The sequence below is a fragment of the Camarhynchus parvulus genome, chromosome 12 (genome assembly GCF_901933205.1).
Source record: "Camarhynchus parvulus chromosome 12, STF_HiC, whole genome shotgun sequence".
In the NCBI taxonomy this organism is placed as follows: domain Eukaryota; kingdom Metazoa; phylum Chordata; class Aves; order Passeriformes; family Thraupidae; genus Camarhynchus; species Camarhynchus parvulus.
The window spans coordinates 7,834,128-7,859,962 of NC_044582.1; the positions used below are offsets into that span (position 1 = coordinate 7,834,128).

At 39.8% G+C, this 25,835-nt stretch overlaps 1 protein-coding gene across 1 annotated transcript in view; it reads right to left on the reverse strand.

Moving 5' to 3' along the window:
• Positions 1-213: 213 nt before the first annotated feature.
• Positions 214-25,835, reverse strand: part of ARHGEF3 (Rho guanine nucleotide exchange factor 3) — a 105,511-nt gene continuing 79,889 nt past the window's right edge. The window contains 9 exon segments of the mRNA XM_030956758.1: positions 214-1,254; positions 2,206-2,392; positions 3,372-3,542; positions 3,709-3,966; positions 5,356-5,432; positions 5,534-5,630; positions 5,925-5,987; positions 7,730-7,900; positions 12,921-13,028. Of these exon segments, the coding sequence (XP_030812618.1) occupies positions 938-1,254; positions 2,206-2,392; positions 3,372-3,542; positions 3,709-3,966; positions 5,356-5,432; positions 5,534-5,630; positions 5,925-5,987; positions 7,730-7,900; positions 12,921-13,028 (1,449 nt within the window). The 3' untranslated portion in view covers positions 214-937.

A 25,835-nucleotide genomic window follows, 5' to 3' on the forward strand; every position in this document is an offset into this window, starting at 1 on the left:
ACAGACATTTACAGAAAATTAAATGTTTTAACATTAGTGGTGCTTAAAACCAACTGTGGAGGTCAGTGGAGTGCAAAATGCTGAAGAGGGCCTATTCACAAGCAAAGCTCCTTTCCATTCTTATTCTGTATGGGATAAGATATATATATATGGCACTGAAAGCAAATTACCAGCTTATTTACAAACATCCAGTATTCTCAGCTTTTCATTTAATTCAGTGCTGGCTGTAAAGGTTTGGTTGTGGTTTTTTCAGTTGATTATTTTTAGCATTACATTCTTTGAAAAATAAACCATCTTACTCTGCTGACCATTTGAAATGTCCAGATTTTAGTAAGTTTGGCTCTTGAATCTTAGGACAGTGCTTCATTTTGAAAAATATCCCTAAAGAGTCCCTGGTCCCCAGAGGCCTGCTGTTTGTAGTTCTTGCTGATTTAATACCACAGGAGTTTGGATAGCTTATTGCAAGATAGTTTTCTTTTTTGTTCCAAGAAACTACTTTTTCTTTCCATACCTTTAAGAAAACTTATTATCTTGATACACATCCTGAAATTCCATATTAAGTCCACATCTTCAGCTGCCCCCTTTAAAGGGCAAATAAAGTACTTAAAAATTAGGGAAAGGTTATTTATGTAATGCATATATAAACAGTAGTTTAGAGATTCTGTTTACAGCAGGACATTGAGAATAACTGGTCAAGTACCTCTTTCATCCACCTTGGGTGTTTATGGAATATAATCACAGGACACAAGTTGCAAGAGATTCCAGCTTATACAGATGGGCAGTTACAGTACGACACTCACAGGTACAAATACAAGAACAGCATTGACATTGTCACAAAAAAATATTCTAAAAGTGCTTCTCCGAATGGTTCCACGTATGGAATGCAAATACTGTACAGGTAAGAGACAGACTTTCTTCCAGGAGCTGTAAGTTTTTGTCAAACATTGGTTTCTATTTGCTTTTGGCTGTCCCAGGAGTTCGTCTGCTCCATGCGCTCGCAGTCGGCGCCGAGCTCGCTGGTGTCCATGCTGCAGTCAGACTCACAGTCCGACTGCTCCATGCGCTCCGGGGCCTCTCCCCGGGGGCACCCAGGGAACCGCGCCTCTGCCGTGCCTGCCGTGCCCGCCGCCACCTTCTCCTTGGCCTGCCGGATGCAGTTCAGCCACTGCTGCTTGTTGAAGGAGTCATTGGCTTGGAGAGAGTGAGTCTGGCTTTGGGATCCATTTTTGAAGCTGACTCTAAAGAAGTTTTTGACTGAAAGAAACAATATATATATATCAAACCCCTGAATGCTTTGGCTGAATGGATTTTATAATCAAAGAGCATATTTAAGTAACAAAATTGCACAATTTTTGCCTTAGGGTCAGACAAGACCATGTGGGACCAGAGAAAAGAGTCTGGGTATCTTCTTGTTTCTGGGAGAAGACCACAGAACACTACAACTAGTTATTTCTAGTAACTTCATATTGCTGGGTTAAATAATTTTGGTTCTGCCATGCATGAGCTATCCATAAAGCTTAAAGTGAATCAGCAAGATTAAAGCTTCTCCCACACTTTAATGCCGCTCCTCCCACCTTCCTTCTCCTCTCCTTTCCAGAACCTTCACTGAACGCAGTGTCCTTGTGCCAGCCAAAGACTGCCTCATCTCTTCCTTTCACTTCACTAACAGAGGGGATACATACAAAAACCCCTTGAAGTTTTGACCAGATGAGATTTAAAGGACCCTTGTAATAGAAAAAGCATCTTCATAATGTACTTAGCTGGAAGGACATAAACATGAATAGCTGCACTCTTGACCCTGAGTACTACAGTATCTGCCAGCTTCAAGTGTTATTGAATAACAAACAGTGTCTCCAGTACAAGGAAAGGCAAAACAGCTCAAGATTTCAAAATACGCTTGCTTCTAACTTCACCTTGCAAAGTTTGCAAAACAACAAAACTGTGCAGTTTTGCCACTACAGTCTGTATGTTCTCCCCTTCTCAATTCAGTACAGGCATGTGGAGAAATTCTATTATCAATATAACGAGCTTTGAGGAAGAATTGAAAAGAAACAACTTAGAACGTAATAAACTAGCCTGAAACAAAATTCAGTATGTTGGATGGGGATAATGTTAATTTTAGAGAGACTATTCCTATGTCCCATTGGCTGGTATCTCCCAGTTCTGATGACCCCACATGAGCAAACAGAAGCAGCTGTTCCATACTTCTCTCGTTGTTGCTGAAGGCCCCGCGCAGGGAGCCGCCCAGGCGCACCTCTCCGTCCTGCAGGTCCTCCAGCAGCAGCTCCCGCACGGGGATGGGCTGCCGGTACAGCTGGTAGCACAGCTGCTCGTTGTGGGTCACGGCCCGAGTGATCACCAGCACCTCCTCAAACAGGAACACGTGCAGCTTCTGTGAAAAGATTCGTAGGAATAATGCTGTATTACCTTTCTTGAAACATCATTAAACCAAATGGAACTAATAAAGTTCGCCAGAAAGATGAAAATCGCCAGTTTCTTCCTGCTAGTTTGGTACTGAGCTACCTGCCTGACCTTCATCGGGTGAGCCAGGAAACAGCACCTGTTCCACCTTTCATTCTCAGCTCTGGGGTGAAATAGGACCCTTCCACTATGCATAACCATGCTCCATAGAAGCAGTTCCACAGCTGAAAAAATGCACTGCTTACTTTGTTACTTTCTAAAATAAATTTTCCCGAAGTTTTATCTACTTCCTTAAGTGTCATACTTCCATTAGTGTCAGCAAAGAAAAAAGATCTTTTTTCATTGTTTGTCCATTCAAAAGTTCTATTTAACATTGAGGGGAAAAAAGCTAGGAAAGACTGAGTTCCCTTCTACTAATATAATTTTTCCCCCTTTTTAACTGAAAGCTCAGATTGTGAAACTTATCAGTAGTGCAGTGTCCCAAAGACTGGAATTCAAAGTACCAAATTTCTCTAGTCAATAAATTAACCTTGATCTCAACAAAGAATCAAGTAAAACATTTTGAATAACCACAGCCTTTGACAAATGTAAAGTTTGTTGGTACATTTTTGTCTACAAAGAACACACATTTTGTGTGTTCTTTATAGACATCAATATCACATGTCTGAGACATAAATTTAGGCGTTTTCCCTGCAAGTATTGAAATTGATCAGGTTTACAATTTATCCAGGATATTGCTAGGCTCCATAAGAGATATAATAATCTTATTATCTCCCTATACAGATACTTAACTGCTAACAAAAAAAGATTAGTGTTATATATAATAATTAATATTTTTCAACTTCCTATATATTAGAGAATTATGTTTATGTGCACTCACAGCTCATTTAGCTGTCGTGCAAAATGAAGATATCTTTCAAGTTATTTATGAGAAAACATCTATTCCTTACCACTCCCCTGTTGTTCTTCAGTTCCCCATGACAACACACAGCACGTGAATTATCAATCAATGAATCCCTTTGGCCTTCTTCGAGATAAATAAGTCTCTCTTTGTAATACTGGCATTCAGATTCACCAGTCTTTATGTTGATTTCAGCCACAATGCCCTGAATTATATTTATCTGCAGAAACACAATGAAAACACATGAATTTTAATTACACATCCAATATTCAGCTGTTCATTTAAGCATTTGTGTTTTTTTATATTTTATATCGTTTCCCTTAATTCACTAATAAGCTAGAACTGCTATAATCTCCTAAAAAACCCCAAACCCAACAGTAACTCACAGCTTCTTCCAGATGCTGTTGATCTGGATGATCATTTGGTGTGTGTCTTAAGATTTCTCTGAGCAGCAGTGGGTATTTCACCAAACGGCTTCTGGGGATGTCAAGGAAATTCCACAGGTCCAGTTTGCGGCTGAAGGGAGACTCCAAGCACCGCTGCAGGAAATCCTGCACTCTGTGGTCTTGTTTCTTGTGGTCCAATAAAGCTTTGGCTGCTACTTGATTGCTGCAGTAGCTGTCATACGAGTTCAGGCATGGCAGCTGAGGAAAGAATAAATTATTCTGTAGCTGAAGCAAAGCACAATTTCCTGCACTAAAAGGTTCAGGTGATTCAGGACATCAGAATTCCTGCTGAGACTCCTTTAGCTGGAGATTTATCCACAGGTTATTGATGTCATGTTTCCAACAAATATAACCTTTACAAGGGTCCTCAGACCACCTTGTTCAACATTTAAGTAATTTAGAAGCACTTGCCCATCACTCAGATCCTACAGATCTCGGTTACTATTGCAAAGCATTAAAAATATAAATTACTTAAAACTGAGCACTATTTAGTAGAGACAACACTAAGAACACAAAAGCCTGGCTTTAATTATGAATGGAAATAAAAGCCTAGGAATGAGTACTCCCAAACCTGGCCTTTTTCAGATCATCAAATTTCTCCAATCAAACTTCTATATTGCCCACAGGAACCTTGACCAAACTAAGATGACAAAACTATATATATATATATATATATATATATATATATATATATATATATATATCTGAAAAAAAACCCTTGACTGTTGATTAGAGCAATATGTACCCTTACAAAACCTGCTGTATTAAAAACCAAACCCGCAAAATATTTTAAGAAAGGAAATTAGGCTTGAATATATCTGAACCAAGAGAAGTTCACTGATGTTCAACACACATGAGAAAATATATTTTAAATTACTTAATGCAAAGAAGATTATTTTGACATTTAAAAATTATTTATCATTAACTATTTGCATTATATACATTATATAATGCTTCCCTTGTTGGCCATAGGCCACACTTTCACATAGGGCTGCTAAATATCATTACTTAATTCCATACAATTTCGAGCCTTTTTTTCCCCTGCTAAATTTCATTACTTACATTTACTTAAAAGCATACTTCTCACATATCTAAAACCAAAAATAACTCTTTCTGATAACAATGAACAATTTTATCAACAAAACCAACAAAAGCTATTTTCAGTATTTATGCTGTTGGATGCTAGTGAACATGAACCTATCTACTTTATCTTTTATGAGGGAGCAGCATCTCTCTTGTGTCCCTGTCTGACTTTCCAAGGAAAGCAGAAGAGAAACATGAGCAGATTCTCAAAGGACCTACACAAGAAAAACTCTAGTCTGATGCTTGATTTTTATTTAAAGTATATTAAATAGTGCTCAACTCCTGAACAGCAAAACCTTTAAAACAAATATCCCAGTCTAAATCTTTTCATGGAAAATCCCTGAAAAGAGAAAATATTCTATTGTGTTCCCAAATAGTTGCCTTAACTTTTAAAAGTATTTTGAGAATATCTTTTTGACACATTATAGAAAGGAAATTGTCTGAGAAAAACTACATTACATCTCCAGACTAAAGTCCCAAAATTGGTTATAAACTCTGCCTTACCCAGCCCACGAGGATGTGGCCAACATGATCTGTTGATCCATCAGGTTTCCTGACTTCTTGAAGTCGCCTAAGAAGATCTGAGAGTGAATAGAAAAAAAGAAGAGAAACCTCACTTTCATAAACCTGACTTTAAATCTATCTGCTATAATTATGCAGCCGAAGACTATTAGAGTTTTACCTTCATGCAGAGGAATTAGAGAGTCCAGTGTTCCAAAAATTTGGTTCAGCTCTTGCTCTGTCATTATGGAAAGCTTAAGCATTGGGTCATGATAAGCCTGAAAAGAAAAACAAATATTTGCAGTTTGTTGGTTGCAAAATTCATTATAAAATTTAGTGGTCTCTGTAACTAAGTTTCATACCCATATATTAAACTACCAATTTCATACTAAAAAAAAAGGCAGCACACTTAAGTGTTTCAGAAAGAACGGGAAGATTGAAATATGTTTTGGATTTTTTTCCTCTTTTACTGTCTTAGCAATTATAAAAAACAAAGATTGTTTTAAATTTGTTATGAACCAATTAGTACTCTTTGTTGTGGTTTGGGTTTTGGTTTTGTTTTTTAAACAGACCTTTTTTGCCAACTTCAGATCTTCTATCAGATCTTCTTCTCCCTGGGAAAGTTCAAAGATAGCCTGTAAAAACAGACACAAATATTAGAAAGTATCTTTATTTAATCTATGCTCCACTTCCTGGGTTGATGTTATATTTTGAACAGCTGTCTTAACACCATGTAACAGCATTTCTCTGCTAAATCTAGAGAAATAAAGTAAGGCTTTATTCCATAACTACAGAATCAAGTGCATTGTTTTTTAAAACAGTTATACTAGAATGTTCATTAAAAGCTTATCTCAAATAGACAAATAATTTTTTTCCAAAGGGATGTGTTCCCAGATGTAGGAATTCATTTTTGTGGTGTTTTGACTTTGACTTAGCCACTTATACAATTGCTTGCATATAGGAGTTTGTTGTGTTCCATTTCAGCACAGGCAGTGGCAGAAGTTACAGGGGATTCTACCAAGAAGGAGACAGATCTTACTTAAAGTATTTCATGGTACTGAGCACTTTTATTTTGGTACCAGTTCATTTTTTTATTACAAAGGCTGAGCTTTAGATAACTGTTGGCTGACGTTAGTTCCTCTTAAAGCACATTTGAGACTTTAAAGCTGGCAGATGAAAAATAACACCATCCTAATTCACTGGTTTAACAAACCCCCATTGTTATTAACTTTTCACCTCCTTAAAATGGGGTACAGGAAGAGTTAAGGACATTTTGGGCTAGAATTCCTTGCTTTACAGTCAAAGTTTTCAACCAGTATAAATCATGGAAGCCCATCCCCAGCTGGAGCAGATTGCTGGGGCTCAGGAACCCCCATTCCTGCCAGGTTTGCCCTAGTGCAGCTCATGGGCAGCAGGTCAGCTGCCTCAGCAAAGCACACAGGATGGGATCAAACACACAGCAGAACCCTCCTGCTAAACCTGCTGGGACACAGCTCACTTATTTGGGTTGGAGCAAGGATCCTGGCTCCTGCCCCCACATAGCAGTGACTGCTATACACTGTGCAAACAGTTTCTACAGTTCAGCTTTCAGTAAGCTGCCTTTGAAGTTCTCAATTACAAATTTGTTTCCTATGAATTCCTCTACAATGTTAAAATTTGCCTAAGAAATGCTTGACACTATTGTTGTTTGATTTATGACTCAGTCCCTGAAATATTCTCAGGGAGATTGTTACAAGCTTTGTTGATACAGCTAGAAATTTCTTTAGAAAATAAAAATACCTCAATTCTAAAGGAGCTGTGTGTTGACTATAATATGAACTATTCAGACTTTGTCTTGTCTGACACATTAAAACCCCTGGCATGCTTCTGTTTTGCTTTGGAAGACACATTTTTTGATCACTGTGTCATCTGTCTAGCACTGGAACCTTCCTCAAAGAGAATCTTTCCCAAAAGGGAAATGATGGTGCATGTTTGTGTGTCTGTATCACCTGATGAACACCTGTTCCTGGCACAGCATGCTCACCTCACATTACTAGAACAACAAAATCAAGCACCAAAATATCAACCATGACTACAGAAAGTGTCAGACAGAACATGTACACACTTGCAGCCAGCCACGAGACATCTCAGTGCCTTTGGTTTGTTAAGGAAATACAATGAGCTGGATTGAACAAATAACACATTAATCTAATATTGCTCGAATTATAAAGACTAGAGGTGGAATTCTGCTTCTAGAGCAGGTGCTGACACATTTGAATTGCAGAACATCTTCAAGTGCTGCCCCAATGCCTGCGGGCATTCCCAACTCTACGCTTTAAAGGCGACTTTTGAACATGAAATTTATGATTAAAAAAACATTCCATATCTATATCTGTACCTCTTGCCTCTTGATTTCCTTGGATGTAAGCATGTGATTGACACAGACATCGAAGGTCTCACTCCAGAGTTTGCTGTCCCTCCTCTTGGTGTTGGCAGGGGGCACATTGCGGGACCACGGCCGCGGGCTGAACAGCTCGGGGCGGCTCTCGCTGCGGAAACTGATGGAGCGCTGCGGAGAGACAAGGGGGCTTGTGTCACTTCAGCTTCAGGTCACACCCTCACTCTGCTCATTTCTAAGGTTCAGCACTACAAACAAACGCTCTCTGATCGGTTTTTCCTTTGAACTTCATAGCAACATTTAGTACCAGGAATGCAAGAGAAATTATTTCAATACATTCTCATGGAAGGGCAGGGCCTCCATGCCTGCAGCGAACTCTGTCCATGTCCTGTCCTCAACATCTACAAAACTTCTGCAATGCATTCCCATACAACTGGCACCAAGAGAGTACTAAGGGGATAATGCAGAATGGTGCAGCACACTAAACTCACAGAACTGATCAAACACAGAGTTTCAGTTCAGTGAACAGACAGGAATTACTGGTACATTCACTTCTACTTCACAAAAAATTTAGAATTAATGCAAATATTAGACACTCTACCTCTATGTACCAGCATCTCTGTATCTACTATCTGGTCCTAAACTTCAATAAAGCCAATTTCAATTTTAAGAGAGACTTGAGAGTTCTAATTGCCTGTAAACTCTTAAAAGGATTTCAGGCTAAGGATGGATACTTGATGCTCTTACTATTCTATTTTGAAAAGGTTTCTTTTTTGCTTCATTAAAATGCAAGGCTTCTTTTTGAGGTCATACCTCTGAAATGCTTAAACTATCTCACATAGTTGAAATACTCTACATTTTTATTGTTATTTAAAACCTGCCTTACATAACAAAATCATCTTTCAATTGCCTTGGGTAAGAATATTCAAAACAACATAAATTCTCTCAATTTCCAGGTTGAAGGCAGCATACACAAAGGACAATATTTGAAATTCTTCTCTTAAGATAAGAGCCCGTGAAATGCCAACAGAGCCTATAAATACTATGTTTTCACTATATCAGAAGACATGATATAAATTTAAAAAATCTATCCTTTAACAGAAGCCATTCTGAGTTGTACTTCGAATTGACAAAGACCTTAACAATAAACACACACGCCTTCCAAAACTTTGCAAGTCAGGTGCTAGTCTTCCTTCAAGAGTTAAGAAGATACAGAAACAAACATGAAATCACATGCTTAATTTCACTTGTTATAATGAGGAATCATGGAGCAAACTCAAATTAGGCAGTATTTTGGGAAAAGTGACCTTTCACATGCACTGACAGAATGTTCCTCCCTGCTGCAGGAGAACACTCCATTCAACTCTCCACAGCCATAAATTGGGCAGAAGGGGCACAGAGAGGCTAAAAGACTCAAAATGAAACCAAACTCCCCAAAATCCTGCTTGCTTGTTTGCTTAGCATCCTTGCTCCCTAGATACAATGAGTAAATATTTAATTGATTTCTCTCATCCATCAGCCTTTTCATGAACCATACAAAGTGTACCTTGCTTAATAAGGGACACAGAACTGAGGTTATTTATTAGTGGAATATAGCCCTAAACTGAAGTGCTACCAAAAAATTCTAAAAGCAAATTTGAAGACACTCTGATGCTATCTTTGCTTTGTACTTGTCAAGAAGGAAAAATTTAAAAAAACCAAAACAGTCATGTGATAGAATCCCTTGAAGGAACTGCAGGAATGTCAAAAGAGCATTTCTACATCTCTTTTTAAAATATTTTTAAAATATTTTCCTATAAGGAAGTTTCTGGCTTCCTTAAAAAACATGTCCCACACAGTGCTTAAAAATTATGCCTTGTGGGATGATGAAAATTTTCATGTAATTCCAAAAACTAAAGGAGCTGGGGAAAAATCCATCCACAACACCTCATTTTGTTTACCATATTTCTCTTGTGGCAACAGATTTTCCTGGCTCTTCTAAGACTGTTTCTTGAAGGGTCTACGTGTTACCAATGTTAATCGATACAATTAAGAGCCCTTAATTAGAGCTGCAGTAAAGCAAACAACTTCATATACTGGGCAAAGGCCACTAGTGATCAAAGCTGTGGCATTCAGAACTGATATTAAAAACAATTTTCTTCTTGAGGATATTTAGAAATTTTTGGTGTCCTAAGACAGAAAAAAGTAATTTGGACTCCCTACTTAAATTCAAGACACACTGATTAAAATGGAAGTTGCAGAGGAAGCCAGCCAGACTGCAATTTCTTTCTTCAGCATCAGCTGGAGTTCTTTTTCTGATCCTATTTTCTGCTTTAAGCCAAACAGCACAGCTGTGAATAAGACCAGGCAGATCACCACAATCACTGGTGTAGCTTGATGGAGACTGGAAATACAGCTAAATAAACTGGCTTCCCAGGTGGGTTACCAAGTAAGAATACCTGCTTGGCATTAGGTATCCTGCAGCGGCACACACAGAGTGTGGCTGGCAGAGATGGACTAACAGCATTTTATTGTTCAGCTGTTACACACTGCCCTACATGACAGGAACACAATGACTACAAATAGTCAATAACAAACAACCAAACCAACCAACCAACTAAAAAAAAAAAAAAAAAAAAGAAGTCCCTGAAAGAAAACCTGAAAGACTTCAAATATTTTTTGGAATCCTTATGAAAAAAGCATTGAAAATAAGTGGAAAATTGGAATAAAGTGAAGTACACACCAAAAAATCAAATACTTCTATAATCAATAAAATATGCAAAACATAAAAAGTAGCCAAGAACATATCTCAAAAAAAAAAAAACTACACAAATCCCAGACAGAAATTTTTTCCTGTCCTCAAAGTCTATTAATGTCAAATTGAAGTCATATGTACAGAGGTAAGGAAAATGATACACAATAAATTTTTTCCCCTCTTGCATAAAGCTTCCATTTAGAAGAATATCTAAGAAGGTTTGTTTGAAATGCCATAAAGGAATCTCAGAATTTTCTAACTCATTTTACTGATGCTGTTGGAGTGGTCTTTTTAGATGGATGTTTTGCTGAATTTGTTTTGTTTTCTTCCAGGGGAAGAAGTTGTTTGTTCTGCATGTTGTGGTGATGAATTTGTTTTGTTTTCTTCCAGGGGAAGAAGTTGTTTGTTCTGCATGTTGTGGTGATGACAGAAGTTTTCTTCATTTTACAGACACAGAACATCTAACAGCAATGCAAGAAGAAACATGGGTTTTGACTGAAATAACAATGAAAATACATAAAAGTTCACTCAGTAAGAAAAATAAACATTTTTTTTTCTTTTTTTGGGGAGATCACATGATGAAAAGAAACCTATACTGTTCCCAAGACACAGTAACAGCTATGTCAAAACATCATGAAGTGAAATAGCCATAGGTACTTCCCGGAATGTTTCTAAGTAATTCCAAGTGGGACACCTGAGCACAAGGTCAGGTGCTCTATAGCACCTGCTATATATTGTCCCTGCTCTGTAGCTATTGAGAAAATCAGATAAGACATCAATTTACAGCTGGGACATCACCAGCAGGATCTAGAGAACATAGAAGCTGATTTCTCATCGCAGCTCCTCCAAGCACATAGAGGGGATGGTATAAATAACATCACTGTTTCATCTGCTAATTAAAATATATTCTCATGGGCAGTATGAACAGAGCAAACCAGAAATGTTTGCAACAGTAGGACTTCCAACAAAGCTGTTATTTTCCCTCCTATTTTTGACAAACTTTACCCTGAAACACATTAATATAGTTCTCATTTTGGAAAGCTGCTACTGCATACATGAAAGGATAGTTGTTTTGGTTAGTCTGAAACAACTTTATTAAATACAGTATTGTTCTGGGCACTGCATTGTGCAGTCCCAGAGGCTTTCACTGCAGAACAATAGCACAGGTACCTAAATGAGGCCAACAGCTGCCTAAGGCTGTGGAAAGGGAAGCATCCTGCTCAGCAGCAGTTTGGCCAAAAATTAAATCCTTTTCCACACTCCTCACAACTGGAACTGATGTGGCCCTTCCAGAGCAGAGCCAGTTTCCCCTGGAGGCAGACTGGCAGACTCTGCAGGGGATTCACAGAGCCCAGGGGATTCAGGGAGCTCTGCTCCAGTCACGCAGAGCTCACCTGCACCGAGCCAGGCGGGGGTGCAGACATTTGGCTGATCCTCCAGCCCCGTGCAGAAATCTGCACTTTCAACATCACAGGAACCAAAGACAGGAAAACCAATGTCAGAAAACCCTGTAATATCAATTTTCTAGGTAATTACAACTACAGAAAAATGGAGTTCTTTCCCATGACTTTTTATTTCTCAATAGACTCTGAAGTTTTATTTCTTTCCTCCTGAACAGGTAACTTCAGTAAAGCTCTAATTTAGGTAATTTTGATTAAGGAACATTTCTAACACATTCAAGTTCCTTTTACAGCTCCTCTTGAAGAAATTAAGCTTGTTAAATAATTATCTTTAGATCTTTGACATACCTTCTTACATAAACTCTTTTAAAGAGGAAAGAGTGGCTTTCTGAGCCAGACCCAGAGCAGTGCTGCAGCTCCCAGCTGTCACTGCAATTAGGAGTTGAGCACCCCAATCTTTTGCCATCTCTAGGTCTGAAGGCACAAATGCTTTATAAACTAAAGTTCCATTAGTCTCCAAGTATGTATAATATTACATTCTTAATCTGCAACATCAAAACTGCATTTAAAATTTGTTAGCCTTTTATTAATTTTCATCATCACCTTCAGAAAATGACTTGGAAATTTCCAATTATTCACTAACTCTTTTGTTTAGCTAAGGTCAAAGTTCACTCTACAGGAGGAAATTTAGCAGTCCTACCTGACCAACTATACCAAAAATAACACTTTCAAAGAAACCAACCAACATTAAGAAAAAGCATTACGTAATATTCTCTTCATCAAATTTTTAAAGCAACTGTAATCCTTTGGTAAACTATTTTTATATGATACAGGTGCAATAGTTTTCTTCCTGGTAAGTGAAAAACATTAAACAGAGAAGTGATTTTTTTGAGGTAAGAGTTTTAAGCTGAGTGACCTTGTGGTGACAAGGCGCCTAAGCCTGTTTGGCACATTGCAGTGGTGGGTATCTGTGTACATCCCTGCTGCAGGAAGGCAGCTGCAGCTGAGGGGGAGCAGCAGCAGCAGCTGCAGCAGCAGCAGGAGGTGCTGCCCTTACCTGCAGGGTCTGGCTGAAGCGCTTCAGCGGAGTGGCTCGCACAGGGGGGATGAGGCTGGCCAGGGATGTGACTCTGGAAAGAGGCTTGACCCGTTTGTTACTGGGCTCCTGCAGCACAGGGAGGAGGAAGGAAAGGAAAAAAAGTCAGCAGAGTGTGAGCATAATCAGGTAAAGATCACTAACAGTTCTGCTGATTTTCCTAAGAAGGCATTTGTAGCAAGAGCGTTTGCAAACCTGGTCTATCATTAGGGCAGTAAATAAACAAAAGCAGTTTCAGATGCTGACAGTGACAGATTGCTCTTGGCTGGTACATACAGGTCCTGGAAACTGCTGGAAAATGTAATGATGGAAAAGCTGCCACGGCCAGGAACGGGGAAGGGAGGCAAAGTAACAGAAAATAATTTGATTATTTTTACTCATTCTTAGCAGAAAAATTTTCAGCAGTGCTCCACAGCTAATCCACGTTATGATCTTCTCACTGAAAGGCACACTTTCAAATATAAACAATTCTGTGTGTGCCTTTGCTTCTGGCACTGTCAGCATGTGACTCTATTCAGTTAAATGTATTTTCTTCCAGAATATATAATTTAGACAGAAATCTTTACCTCTTATTGTCTCTGAATGCATGTTCTTATGAAAATACATATACAGACAAACACATTAATAACATGCTTACATACACCTATTTTTTGCATACACTATAAAGGAAAATTAACAAAATCTACCATAAAGCACTGAATTCAATGTTGTCCTTCTCATATATATTTTAACAGCACAACAGCACCCAAAGTAATGTATAACCAAAGTAATATGCCAATTGTCCTGTAGATATATCTTAAAAAAAAAAAAAAACCAAACAAAAACCAGAAATTGTAATACAGAAAAAAGTGACTATAAATACATAAAAAATAGAGCAGTTACCCTTGGCTTCCTAACCTCCATCTGACATTTAACAGATCTCGAACAGCACATGCAAAAGGCAACAGAAAAAGAGCCAAACCTTCCAAGTGAAGTTAAAAACCCCATCCAACACCATATTTCAAGGACATCCTAATGCAGTTCATCTTTCTTTTTCAGCCATGCTTATAAAGTTTGTGTAGGTTTGCTATGCCTCCAATTGTCTGGACATAGCTTTAAGAAAATGAAGCATGCCTATTATCCTTTTCTTAAGATAAAGAAATATAAATCCTTCTGGAAATAATGCAGATTTGTCATCCTTCTTGATACCAAACAATAAATCTCAGCAGCGATGACCACCATCTGTATTACTGGCAAGAAAAATTCTCTTCCATTAGTGCAGCAACAGAGGAAAGGTGAGAAGCAGCTACATATTTAATTTACTTCTCAGCAGGCAGACCTGGAAATCCATAAAAGCCAGCTGAGATGAGCGACAAAGTGTTCAACCCTCTAGCAAAAATAATGTATTCCATCACACACGACACCTGGCATTAAAGAGCTGTAGCAATCTAAAGCAAGTTAAATCCTTATCTTCATCACTGCACTGTTATTCATAATCCTTCCTTTTCAGCAACCATGTCTTTGAGGCAGGTTTCAGGAGCATTTTTTTACGTCATTGCAGCACTTGCTTATATACTCCCTCACCTCTCCAGCAGCAGCATCCCACCCCTCCCCCCCCCCCCAAAACACAGGGAAAACCTTCCAGATTCCAGTGCAATTCTCCTCTAACTGGTGGCACAAGCATGAGCTGGCTGTGCCTGTTCTGAGTGCTGGTGCCCAGAGCAGAGCCCCTGGCAGGGCCGGCTGGTCCGGAAGGTGCAGCACTGCAGTGCAGGGACACAGAGCCCTGGGCAGTGCCAGCAGCACAGCCTGTGCCAGCAGCTCTGCCTCAGCAGCACGGGCACTCAGCACCAGCACCCCAGCCCTGCTGCAAAACCTGGAAATGAACATTGTAGGGACTTCCTAGGAGATAGGGAGAGGAGGATTAGGATTAATAGAAATTATTATTCCTTCTTTATGCTGTTTCCCTTCTGGCATCCATTGCCCCCATCCATTTCAAGGAGAAAAGTGCTAAGGCAGTATAATATTTACTAATGTTCATGTTGCAAAACCTCACCGAAAACAGAAACTGATTTTAAAGACGAACTCCAAGCAGAGTTTCAGCCACCATCAAACACCATTAAGATCTTGTGGAACCTCTTGCTGTGAGCCACTAGAGGCCAGCCGTTCCCCCAGCAGGCAAAGCCAGGTCAGGTAACTGCAGTCCTGCCCTTCTGTGCCAGCACCCCACCTTGAACTCCTCATGCAATCTTATCGTGCTCTGATTTCACATGGAAAATTCTGACCAGAATTCAGAACAGTTAAATATGCAGTCCAAACTTAGAATTCAATTTTATGGAAAGAAATCAGCATTATTACAGGATTCTCTCAAATAACATTACTACAGATAACTTCAGAAGCCTGAGATTTTACACCTTTAGCAATGAGTTCTGAAATAAAATCTTGTTAATCCTAAATTCTTAAGTATGAGGAAAGCTTTTCTAAATACTAACAACATGATTTTCCCCTTCACTAGAAACTGTTTGGTAGGTTAAGATACTGAGCTGGAAGTGAAAACTCATCAAATCTTAGTGTTCCAGGTGTCATTTTATTCAGAGAAGTCTCACAACAAAAGCCATCAGCACTGTGTCACCCTTTCTACTGTAGAAAAATGAAATTTGTACAAATAAGGCTTTGACTGTGCAATGAAAATACAGCACTACCAGAGCAATTCTAAAACTGCCAGACAGTAATGCTGAAACCGCTGCACATCTGATCCCAGGATTTCTGCTGTACTTCTACATCCACTCTGCCTCTGCCTCCCCTCTCATCAGCAGCCTCATTCTCAAGCTGTGTCACCTCTCCAAATCAGCACTGCAGAGAAGCTGAACAAACTACTGAGGCCAGCAATCTGGAGAGGGAAAAATTCCACAGTCAAGGGCAAATTCTGAACAGGTGGGTGCTTTTCTCACCAAGGACTCTGTTCATCACAGCCAATGACACAAATGGAAAGGGAGGACTGCATGAACTGTTCCGCTTTACCCAGAAATACTGACCAGAATCTGCACTTGCACATTAGTCCAACACGTTCATTATTTCACTAATTTGTCTCTGAAGACTCTCCAATTCTCCAGTTAACCAGAAGTCCCACAGCCATAAAACCCTTTGGGGTATGAATCTTGAGTGGTGTCTGCCCAGCACAAGGAGGCTCCATGAGGACACACTGCACTGGTGGAGTGAACACCAGACTCCAGGCTGTCCTCAGAGCTGCCAAAGGCATCCCTGCTCCTCTCCTCCTGCCTCCCCCTCACAGCTCTAGGAACTTACAGGGGATCAAGAGAGAGGATTTAGGGGCTGGATCCACTGCAACAACCATCACCTGTCCAGACAGGGAAGCAGGCCAAGTTATAACAAAAAAATTCAGGAGTTACAATGTGCTGCCTGACCTTTTAAAGCCATTATGATTGGTATTTAAAAAAAAACCCTTATTGCAGAGTTTTGAAATTATCACATGTTAGACTGTATTTTCAGTTATGAAGGCTTGCCAAAGCAATACGGGAAGTGAGTTGAAAAAAAAAAAGACCCAGACTACAGTTTGGCAGAGTTTCCAAAATGTGGAGCTGGTATATGTGAATAAGTAACATTAATCTGACAGGGCTTTAAATTTGATATAAGGCTAAATAAAGCTGAGGGAAACATGAGTGCAGGAACTTCAAAGGCTGAACAGTCGAGTGAAGTCAAATTAATACCTGACTAGGCTAGAACAATGAGCAGATGGCTTTTGGAGGGAGCTGTATATTTGAACTCAAAATGACTTCGGGAACATTTGAATTCACAGACAAAAAAAAATTTAAACTGCAAATACCATGAACACATGCAGCCTCAGAAAGAACTTGAAACTGTGAACAAACTGATAAAAGGAGCAAATCTGTGTCCAAAATATAGACAGCTCTGAAAACCAGACAATGGACATTTCAAACACCTACTATGTCCTTCTTTGTACATTTTTCTAATACACTTTTCTGAAGAATTAGTAGGAAGAAAGACTAATCACCACAGCATAATCAGTGATTATCACCAATTTAAGATGGGAAACTAACAAACAAGAAGTTTCAAAGGTGCCATGCCTCCAATTAGGCATGAAGGACACAGGGCTTCCAATCGCTTCTTCATTCTCATTTACTTTTTATTTATAGGTACAATTATATCTCCAGTATCTTCTATATATTAAACTCTAACCCAGTGGTTTAGACTACTGAGTAAGCAAGGAAAGCTCTATCTTTTAATGTATAACTCTCAAAAAAGACCCTTCTGCTGTGGGACAGCAGGAAAATGCAGCATTCAGCTCCAACCAGAGCATTACTGGGAAGCCACACTGAGCAGACTAAAGCTGCCAACTCCCTCTTCAGTAAAATTTAAGTCTTTTTGCCTTGCAGAACCGAGTAATGTCTTGCTTTCTAAACTGTGATATGGTAGTTTCACAATGATGACATCCTGACAAAAAGGTAATTTTTGTATCATTATTTTGGATCTGATGCACAGACCCAAACAGATGGCTATTTAAAAGCCTGAATCTTAGCACACAGCACCTGCTCCAAGGGCACGCTGAGCATTCAAACAGCCATGGAAGTGTGTAAAAGCAGAAGATCCTGTGAAGAACTAGGCACTTACATTAGCTGCAATGCACTGACAGCTAAGTTCATATTATTCATGCTTCTTCATTAGTGAAACTGGCACCAAATAATTGGTTATACTGTATCCAAGAACACACTACACAGATATGAAATCTTCTAGAAGGCTATTTAGGAGAAGAAGGTAATACTTTGGTGCTCTTCATCAGCAAAATTTAAAAACCCTCTTTTACAAGTATATGTAAAGAATGGAATATTCCCGAAGTTCAAAGCACAGTGAGTTAAACCCATTTAACTGTATCAGTTTTTGATACATTATCATTCAAGACCACACACAGCCTAATTATCACTCTTTGGTGGATAAATTACTCTAGCAAAAGACTGCTTTTCATTTCCTAATAAATAGAAAGAAAGGAAACAAAAAGAATGAGGCCAGATTCCCTCCATATTGCCCTAAGAACATCAGAACCAATGACCTGGATAACACGTGCTGAATAGCAGTCTAGGTACCATATAAAAGGTCTTCACTTGCTCCAGTACCTCACTTCAAAATTCTTCCACTCTGTGCCCCTCAAGGGCTTAGGCACTGATTTCCTGCCAGTGAAGAGCCAATTATGTTCACTGCTGCTATGATTGTTTTTCCACCTGACTCCCATCTCTTATCAGCAGCTTCAACAGCGGTCTCCATGTCGGAGGGCTGGTGCTGAATCCCACAAACAAGGGAAAATGTTTCCCTGAGGGGCCATTATTCTTGTGTCTGCTGCACTACTGTGACCAGGATATTGTGTTGATTTTTCTGATTGTATTTAAAACCAAACTCAACAAAAGGAACTTACAAAGGTTTTTACCCAGCACAGAAAATAAGTGCTATGTGAAAACTGGTACAGAAACACAGCATTTTAGAATAGTAGAATTTATCCTGTTTACCTTTAACCTTCAGAGGCCAACTGGACCCACACACAAAGTGGCTCAAATTGCCAATGCCTGTTAGAATCTCAGCTTACTGGAGTTCAGCAAGTTCTGAGACATTTACAGCAGTAATTCTGGATTTAAGGTAGCTACCTTGCTTCACATTTTATAAAAATCATGCTGGTTAACTTTTTTCTATTTTTGATGTGAATCAGGACAAACAGACATCCAAAGCATTCATTCTGTGCTATGGGAGCATTCATTAGGGAAAAATGTCTTAAATTAGTCTCAAGAGTGTTAAGAGTGTAATAAACAGAAGACACTATAAATTGAAACAGTACAGTAACCTTTGTTTCATACCTAATTCACAAGCAGTGCCAGGAAACTCTAACAGAACCATTCTGTTTCAGATTTCAAGTAACTGGTTATATTTCCATAAAGGTTTCCATACTTTAAAGGTTATTAGTTTTTAGTCAACTTTATAAGGGTAAGTCAACATTTGTCATGGCAGGAAGCCCAACAATATTATTTTTGTTAGTCTGCTACTAGTTAAATTGGCCTCAGATTAAACAGCTCTAATAAATGCCCCTGAAACTTGGAGTTTAATAAAAAAAACCACATTCAAGCTCTGTTCCACAGGATGTTATCAGTATTTAACCCTCAGCAGGATAAAAAACAAAACAAAACAAAAAAGGTTGAAATAGAAAAACAACCTATGTTACAACAATCCTTAACGCAGCAAACACTTAAATCTAAAAATAAATTAAACCAAGCATCTCAAGCTTTGTGTACCTTCAGAGCGAAGCAAGTCTAAAACCAGAACAACATTCTCAATTGATTTTGGCACTAAAAAGACTGGGGTTTTATACTGAAACAGCAGAGAATTTCCCTTTGCTTCATAGTATCTTAGAAAGATTCTGATTGGAAAATTATAGAACAGTGCTTCTTCTAGAACTGAGGTGTATGGTAAAGAAAAACAAAGCAGGTGACTCTAAAGCAGTTCTAAGTATAGTTCAGTGTTATACAAAGGTAACTAAATCAGCCACATGAGTCCATACTAAAACCTGGGGCATCCCTCTACTAAACTGCTAGCATCTCAAGGAGAATTTAATGAGCAATTTTAGTGAATTGACACAAAGGCAACTTGATCATACAGTTAAGTGTGTGCATTGCTGATACAGTTTTCCTTGAAATCCATAAGGTCCCATGCACCACCTGCACTCCCTGATGGTAGCAGGAAGAGGTTTGTTGTTCTTCCTCTGTCAGTCTCCTTAAAATCAGCAAGCAAACAAAGGAAAATCCAGAGCCTTTTTTTAATCACAGCATTACAAATAAGAGAACCTGAAATGATAGCTGGGGTTCAATGAACAACCATTTAGGGAAGTGATGAAATATTCCTGGTCAAAGACAACAGTGAAGTTTACATGATGTTATCCCACCATGTGTTAATCAAAGACTGGCTCCTGGCTGCACACAGGCTGCCCTCCAGATTTCATTTGCCATAGGCAGGGCAGAAGCACTCAAGTGTCAGCAGCATAAGCACAAGCTGCATCCAGCAATCTTGACTGATCATTTGTCTGCAATATCCAGAAATCAATACCTCTATCAGGAGTTAGGAAATGAAGGCAAATTAACAGAAAAACCTCACACTGAGGTGAATTAACACAAGCAACAGAAACCCTGAACAACCCAGACAACTAATGTAGAGTTGATTAAATTCTGCATTTCCTCTCATTACAAACTGCTTGTACAGGCAATCTAGAGAGACCTTTTCCATTCTGGAACTGACTGGATATTAACCTGTACTGCCAATTAACCAGCAGATATCATACAGTGATTTACTGAATGGAAAATAAAGACAAGCTGTTTGTTTCACACTGCCATTAAGCAGAACAGATCAGCAATTCCAAGTGCAGGGCTTTGACATGTTTCCAGCTACACTGCACATGAACTTACCTGAAATACGTCAAAACTGCAACTTACCAGTATTTCATTAACATGAAATACATACATTTAGCAAGATCAAAGAAAATTCATGACTTGGAGTTTATCTCATAATCTTTTGGCCTCTCTCCCTCTGGCTCCACGCCTGGTTCCCTGTTAATGATGTGCCATGGCCTAGAGGCCGCTGGGTTCCCCTTCACATTCCCCGTCCCCACATAAACACAAATAAACACCATCCCCCAAATAAACACCATCCCGAGCACCAGGCAGCCCAGAGCTCCTGCACCCCTGCTGGGAGGATGGCAGGAGACAAGAAGAGACAGGCTGCAAACAGCCCTGGCTCCGAGGTCAGGAGCACTGTAAGGGCTATAAGCAGACATACAACATCCTGGACACACAGAGGAATTCTCTGCCCCTGTTGTAGTTTTCAGAGCCTAAATCCAGGTACTGTGTTAGATCCTGTATGGCAGAGCATAACATCCTTACCCTGAGGAATTTGGGAGTTCCTTCCCATGACCTCACATTCAGACCTTTAAACTTCAATCTGTGGCTGTGAATGCTCCTTCTCACCTGCTGCCCACCCAGCCTGGGTGTTGGCTTTAGAAAGGGAAAAATGGAAAACAGTGTTTGTCATCAGGGAAGGTGTGGGGCTTTTTATAACTAGAGTAAGCAAGTTTCAAATGTTACTAGTTGTTTCTATTTTTGAATTATAAAAAAGTTGGGAAGAACCCAACCCCTCTGTACTGTTCATCCCTAGAATTGTACTACAGGATTTTATGTGGGGCATGTAAATGGTTCAAGTAAAGACCTTATAGTATTTGCCATATTAACTCAGGTACTAGGTACTGCAGTATTTTGCTGCCCTTAAACTGCACTTTAAAAGAACTATGATGACTTGGACTAGAACAACAGTTTTTTATCAGAATCCAGATTTTAGTATTTACATATATTTTGGAAATTTCATTTGTCATTGTTTTATGACTGTGCAACTTTCCACAGAGTTTATGCCAAGGGAGCTGGCATAGCTGAAAGAAAGAGCCGGAAGCAGAAATCCTCAGTTCTCTTTTCTGCCACTGACTTGTTCCTCAAAACATCTATATAGCAGAAAATCTGTTCTAATCCAAACATACCAACATTTATGCACAATTTGAGTTATTAAAAAAACCAAACAACTTCACATGTCAATAACTAGAAGGAAACTGGTGTTTGCAAGGGCAGAAACGCCCAGCCCGGACCCGGGAGCGCTCTGCTGCAGTAACACCCAGCTGTGGCAGAAGGCGCCCAACAGCTTTAATTCCCCTTGTAAATGCTAAAAGCTGAAAGAACAGCTTCATGTTAGAGCTTACGGATTTTTCCCCCGTACAGATTTCAAAGAAACAGGCTGCATACACCAGTCCTTATAATGCCTTTCCCAAAGAGTAGCTTTTATTTCTGCTTTCTTAATCAATTTTTTGGAGTGGTGAGTGATCTTACAGGATATTTAAAAGTTTCTTTTTCAGAACGCTGGAATCCCATCCTACTCTCAGAAAACAGCTCGAAAGCAGAAGGGTGCATTTTCTTGTTCGTATAAAACACAAGCTGTTTTCACGTTGTAATTTTGATTGATCACATCTGTTACTCAATACTTCCTCATGCTCTCAGCTTTCACTGAGTCTTTTTCCTTGGAATTTGATTATAATCAAGCTTCCTAACTGTAACAGAGCAACACTTTAGCTCTTCAGATCTGACAGTTCTATTCATTCACAAAAAATCCCTTCATGCAGTAAAGGCTAAAATCATGTTTCTTTAATATTATCATTAATATAATGAGTCCCTTTGAGAAGAACATTCAGTACCTAACAGCTTGTGTTTTCCATAGACGCATACACACACACTTATGTTGTTAATTTTTCAAAAACACATAGCTGAAAAGAATTCCACTTCCCTTAAGCTCCATAATTAAGTCTCTCTATGTAAAAGTACACTGGAAAGCAACAGTGCAGCATCATCTCAGTTCTTAGCTTAACATCATGATTAAATAAGGTCACTGGGCTTATGTTACTTTTACTTTAGACCTAATCAAGTGGGGAGGTAATTAATCTTTGATGGAGATGTATTAAATGAACCTAACTTAATAAGCTGTCTTCAAGTTACTCAGCAAACAAGATTAATAAAGAAACTATATATTTAAGTAATAAAAACTTTCAGATAAATGTTCTGCCTTCCTCCAGAGCAGTCACAATCCTTAATGTCACTGTTTTTTTCCTAAACACAAACCAACATTAACCTAAAGTATCAAATATTTAAGTTTTTCATGAACATTGCTGAATTTGAGTTAGTGAATAAGATTTTTTTAATGTCACTTGAAAGGCTTCCATGCTTTTTAAGAAATGGAGCAGTCCATCTGCTGACAGGACAAGATTTTCAGTTAACTGTACATCAGATTAATTTTTTGTTTATTGTGATGAGGAAAAGACAGTTAATGTAAATGGTGTCTTAAAGTTAATACTTTAAGACACCATTTTACTGATTCCCTTCCAGGTCCTACATAAGTTTAACAATTTGTAAGTAATGCTTAGTCCTGGAATAAAATACAGCTAAATCTCTTTAAGCCACTAATGTAAAACAGGTACGTCTCAATGAGCTATTTTAAAGATTAATTTCCCTAAAGTGACAGATGACAAAAAAATCTAGATTCCGTTTCTGGCTTTATTCCAAACGAAAAGTGAATACCTAGAGAAGGCAGTAAAGGATGCCTGAGCAAAACGGGTATCCATACACTGCAGCCTGTTCTCACACCACGTTACTTTTCCCCAGAGCAATGCAGGTCACACAATAAAGAAAAATAAACCCTGTCAAGCAGTACCTCGGTCTCCTTAGCCGGGCTGGTCACCGTCTGCGCTTCCAAGGCGAAATTCGCCCTCTTGGCGGACAGGTAGCAGGGATAATCCTTGGCCACCATGGTGGCTGCCGGAGCGGCGCCCCCGGGGCTCGTTGCCGGCTCGGTGCGAGCGGCGGGCGGGAGGCGCCGGCCGTGCCCGGCCCCCGGCAGCGCTGTGGCTGAGCTGCGCCCCGGCCCGCGGCCCGGAGCGCGTCCCCGCGGCCGGCCCGCCGCACACTGCGAGCTGCGGCAGCGCCAGCGCCGGGCCGGGCGGGCCCGGGGGCGGGGTCCGGGCCCCTCACACACCCTCGGGGCCCGCCCGCTGTCGCTGCCGAAGGAACGAGCGCCTTGGGCCTCGCTGTGCCTTCCGTTCCCCGTTCCGGCCGCCGCAGCACTAAGAGCGCACGGGTACAGGGATGCACTGACCGGGCGCTGCCCGCAGGATGGCTGCGAGAGCGGCTCTGGCAGCCGAGTGTCCCGCAGGAGGACAGGACAGGAGGGCAGGACAGACAGCGCTCCCCAATGGCACAGACCCCAATCCAGGCCGGGCTCCAGCCCGGCACACGGCAGCGGCACCCACATTCAGTGATCTGTGCTCCCCTGATCTGAGCGGAACCTGCATCATGTCACCGATGTCACGGTGCCACAACACAGAGCATCGCTTTAACTCCCTCCTCAGCACGCTTTGCTTTTTTTTTTTTTTTTTTTTTCCCTTCTACCCATATTGCTGCTTTTTTCCTGTCTGGCAGGCTGGAGCTTGTTTCTTGTGTTTTTGAAGTTCCACTTTTGTTGCTATGCAGGCTCCCCTGCCTGCATCTCTCATTGTACCAAGCTGAGAAAGTGGAAAACTGCTTCTGCCTAAGGTATCTCACAGGGCATTTCAGTGTCTGTGCAGCCAGGCAAATTCTGTTTGATGGTTACCTTAAAACAAAGCTAGTGAAAATTTCCTGAAAACACAGAGGAAGCATTAGGGGCCCTGTTTGCAACACAGGATCAGTCTGACAGAGACTATAATACAGGGGACAAGGAAAAGGAAATTGAGTAGGAAGCTGGATGGGGGAGGAGGGAAGAATATTTTCAGCCACACGGATGCAGCCCAAGCAAGAAGAACTTCACAGACCTTGAAAATAACTGATTTTAAAGGAAGATTATGTGATGGATGTGGCTTTACAAGCATCTATTTTTCTAAAGGCTGTTAATCAGATAATGATGACTTTAGAATAAGATTAGTCAAATGGCAAATCTAGTCCTCATTTGGACACTTTCCTTTGACTTCACCAACATCCCAAACATATAATAAGCTCTCACACTTACCCTCCTAGGCCTTTTGAGGAGCAGCTGCAGTACAGCCAGAGATGCTCTCCTGTGCCTGTCATGCACATCTCTATTTTATCTCTATTTTATCCTCTGTCTTTAAAACAAAAACCCACTAGCTTCTCAACCCTGAAATTCCTGCAAAATCACTAGTACAGTTATCAGTACTTCTAGACGTGCAATGATTCTAGAACAAAATGTGACATTGGAACATTTGGATGTTCTGTGCCTCCTCATCTGCATCACAGTAGGGCAAGACAAGGTTGACTGAAAGTGAAAGTGCTGACAAGAGGCACAGAACAGCTTTCATGCAGATAATGGTTAAACAGATAGGACATACAGAAATGAGAGAGATTAGAGCAGATGTGATAAAGACCTACAAACCACAGTTGACAGAAGCAAATATGGAATGATTTTTCACTGTGTTCAACTACAGCAAAAAAATGCTGCATCAGATTAAATCACATGGTGGCAGATTCAGAACAAAGAACAAGGAGCTAATTCTTCATATCATATGCAACTTTTGTATTATACACAGCAGATACACAGTATCTGTCACAAGGTGCTGCTCCTAAGAAACATTCTCAGACACAACTTCTTGACTGTTGGGGCAATATTTTGGGAAACACCACAAGCAGCTATTTCTAAGCATCTACTTCTCACCATCACTAGATATTTGGTGTTAGGTGAGATCAATTCTTGCAGCCATCATGTTACTTTCCATATTAAAAAAGGAAAAAATGTAGCATTTTATTTGAGGACTACATACAAGTGTTAGCTCAGGATTTCTGAAGCTATGAACAGTTACTTCAGTCACACGAATGTAGACTCACTTCTGCAAATCATCTTCCATGTGATGTTCAGAGGACATAGCTCTGAGCACAACCTGACAATGTTGGGCACTTTATCCTCACATTTCAACCACATTAAAATACCACTACATAGAAATTGTAAAAAATGGTCAAGAATCTCCATGAGAACATTGCAGCTGCTGTGTAATCATTTAAACCCAAGCAGCCTTGATTTCAAATAGCATCTGTGTATGTTTGTTTATGAAGGTGTATGTTAACACCATTTCAAAAATCAGCTTCACTTAAATCATTTAGACAAAATACCTTCAGGGCATGTTCTCAAAAACAATCTAATCCTGTAACATGCTTCATGGCATGAACAGCACTTCACACAGGACAAGAGTGTACTGGTTTGGAGATTGAAATAATGAACTTGAGTTTATACACAAAAAAATATGCCAAGAAAGGG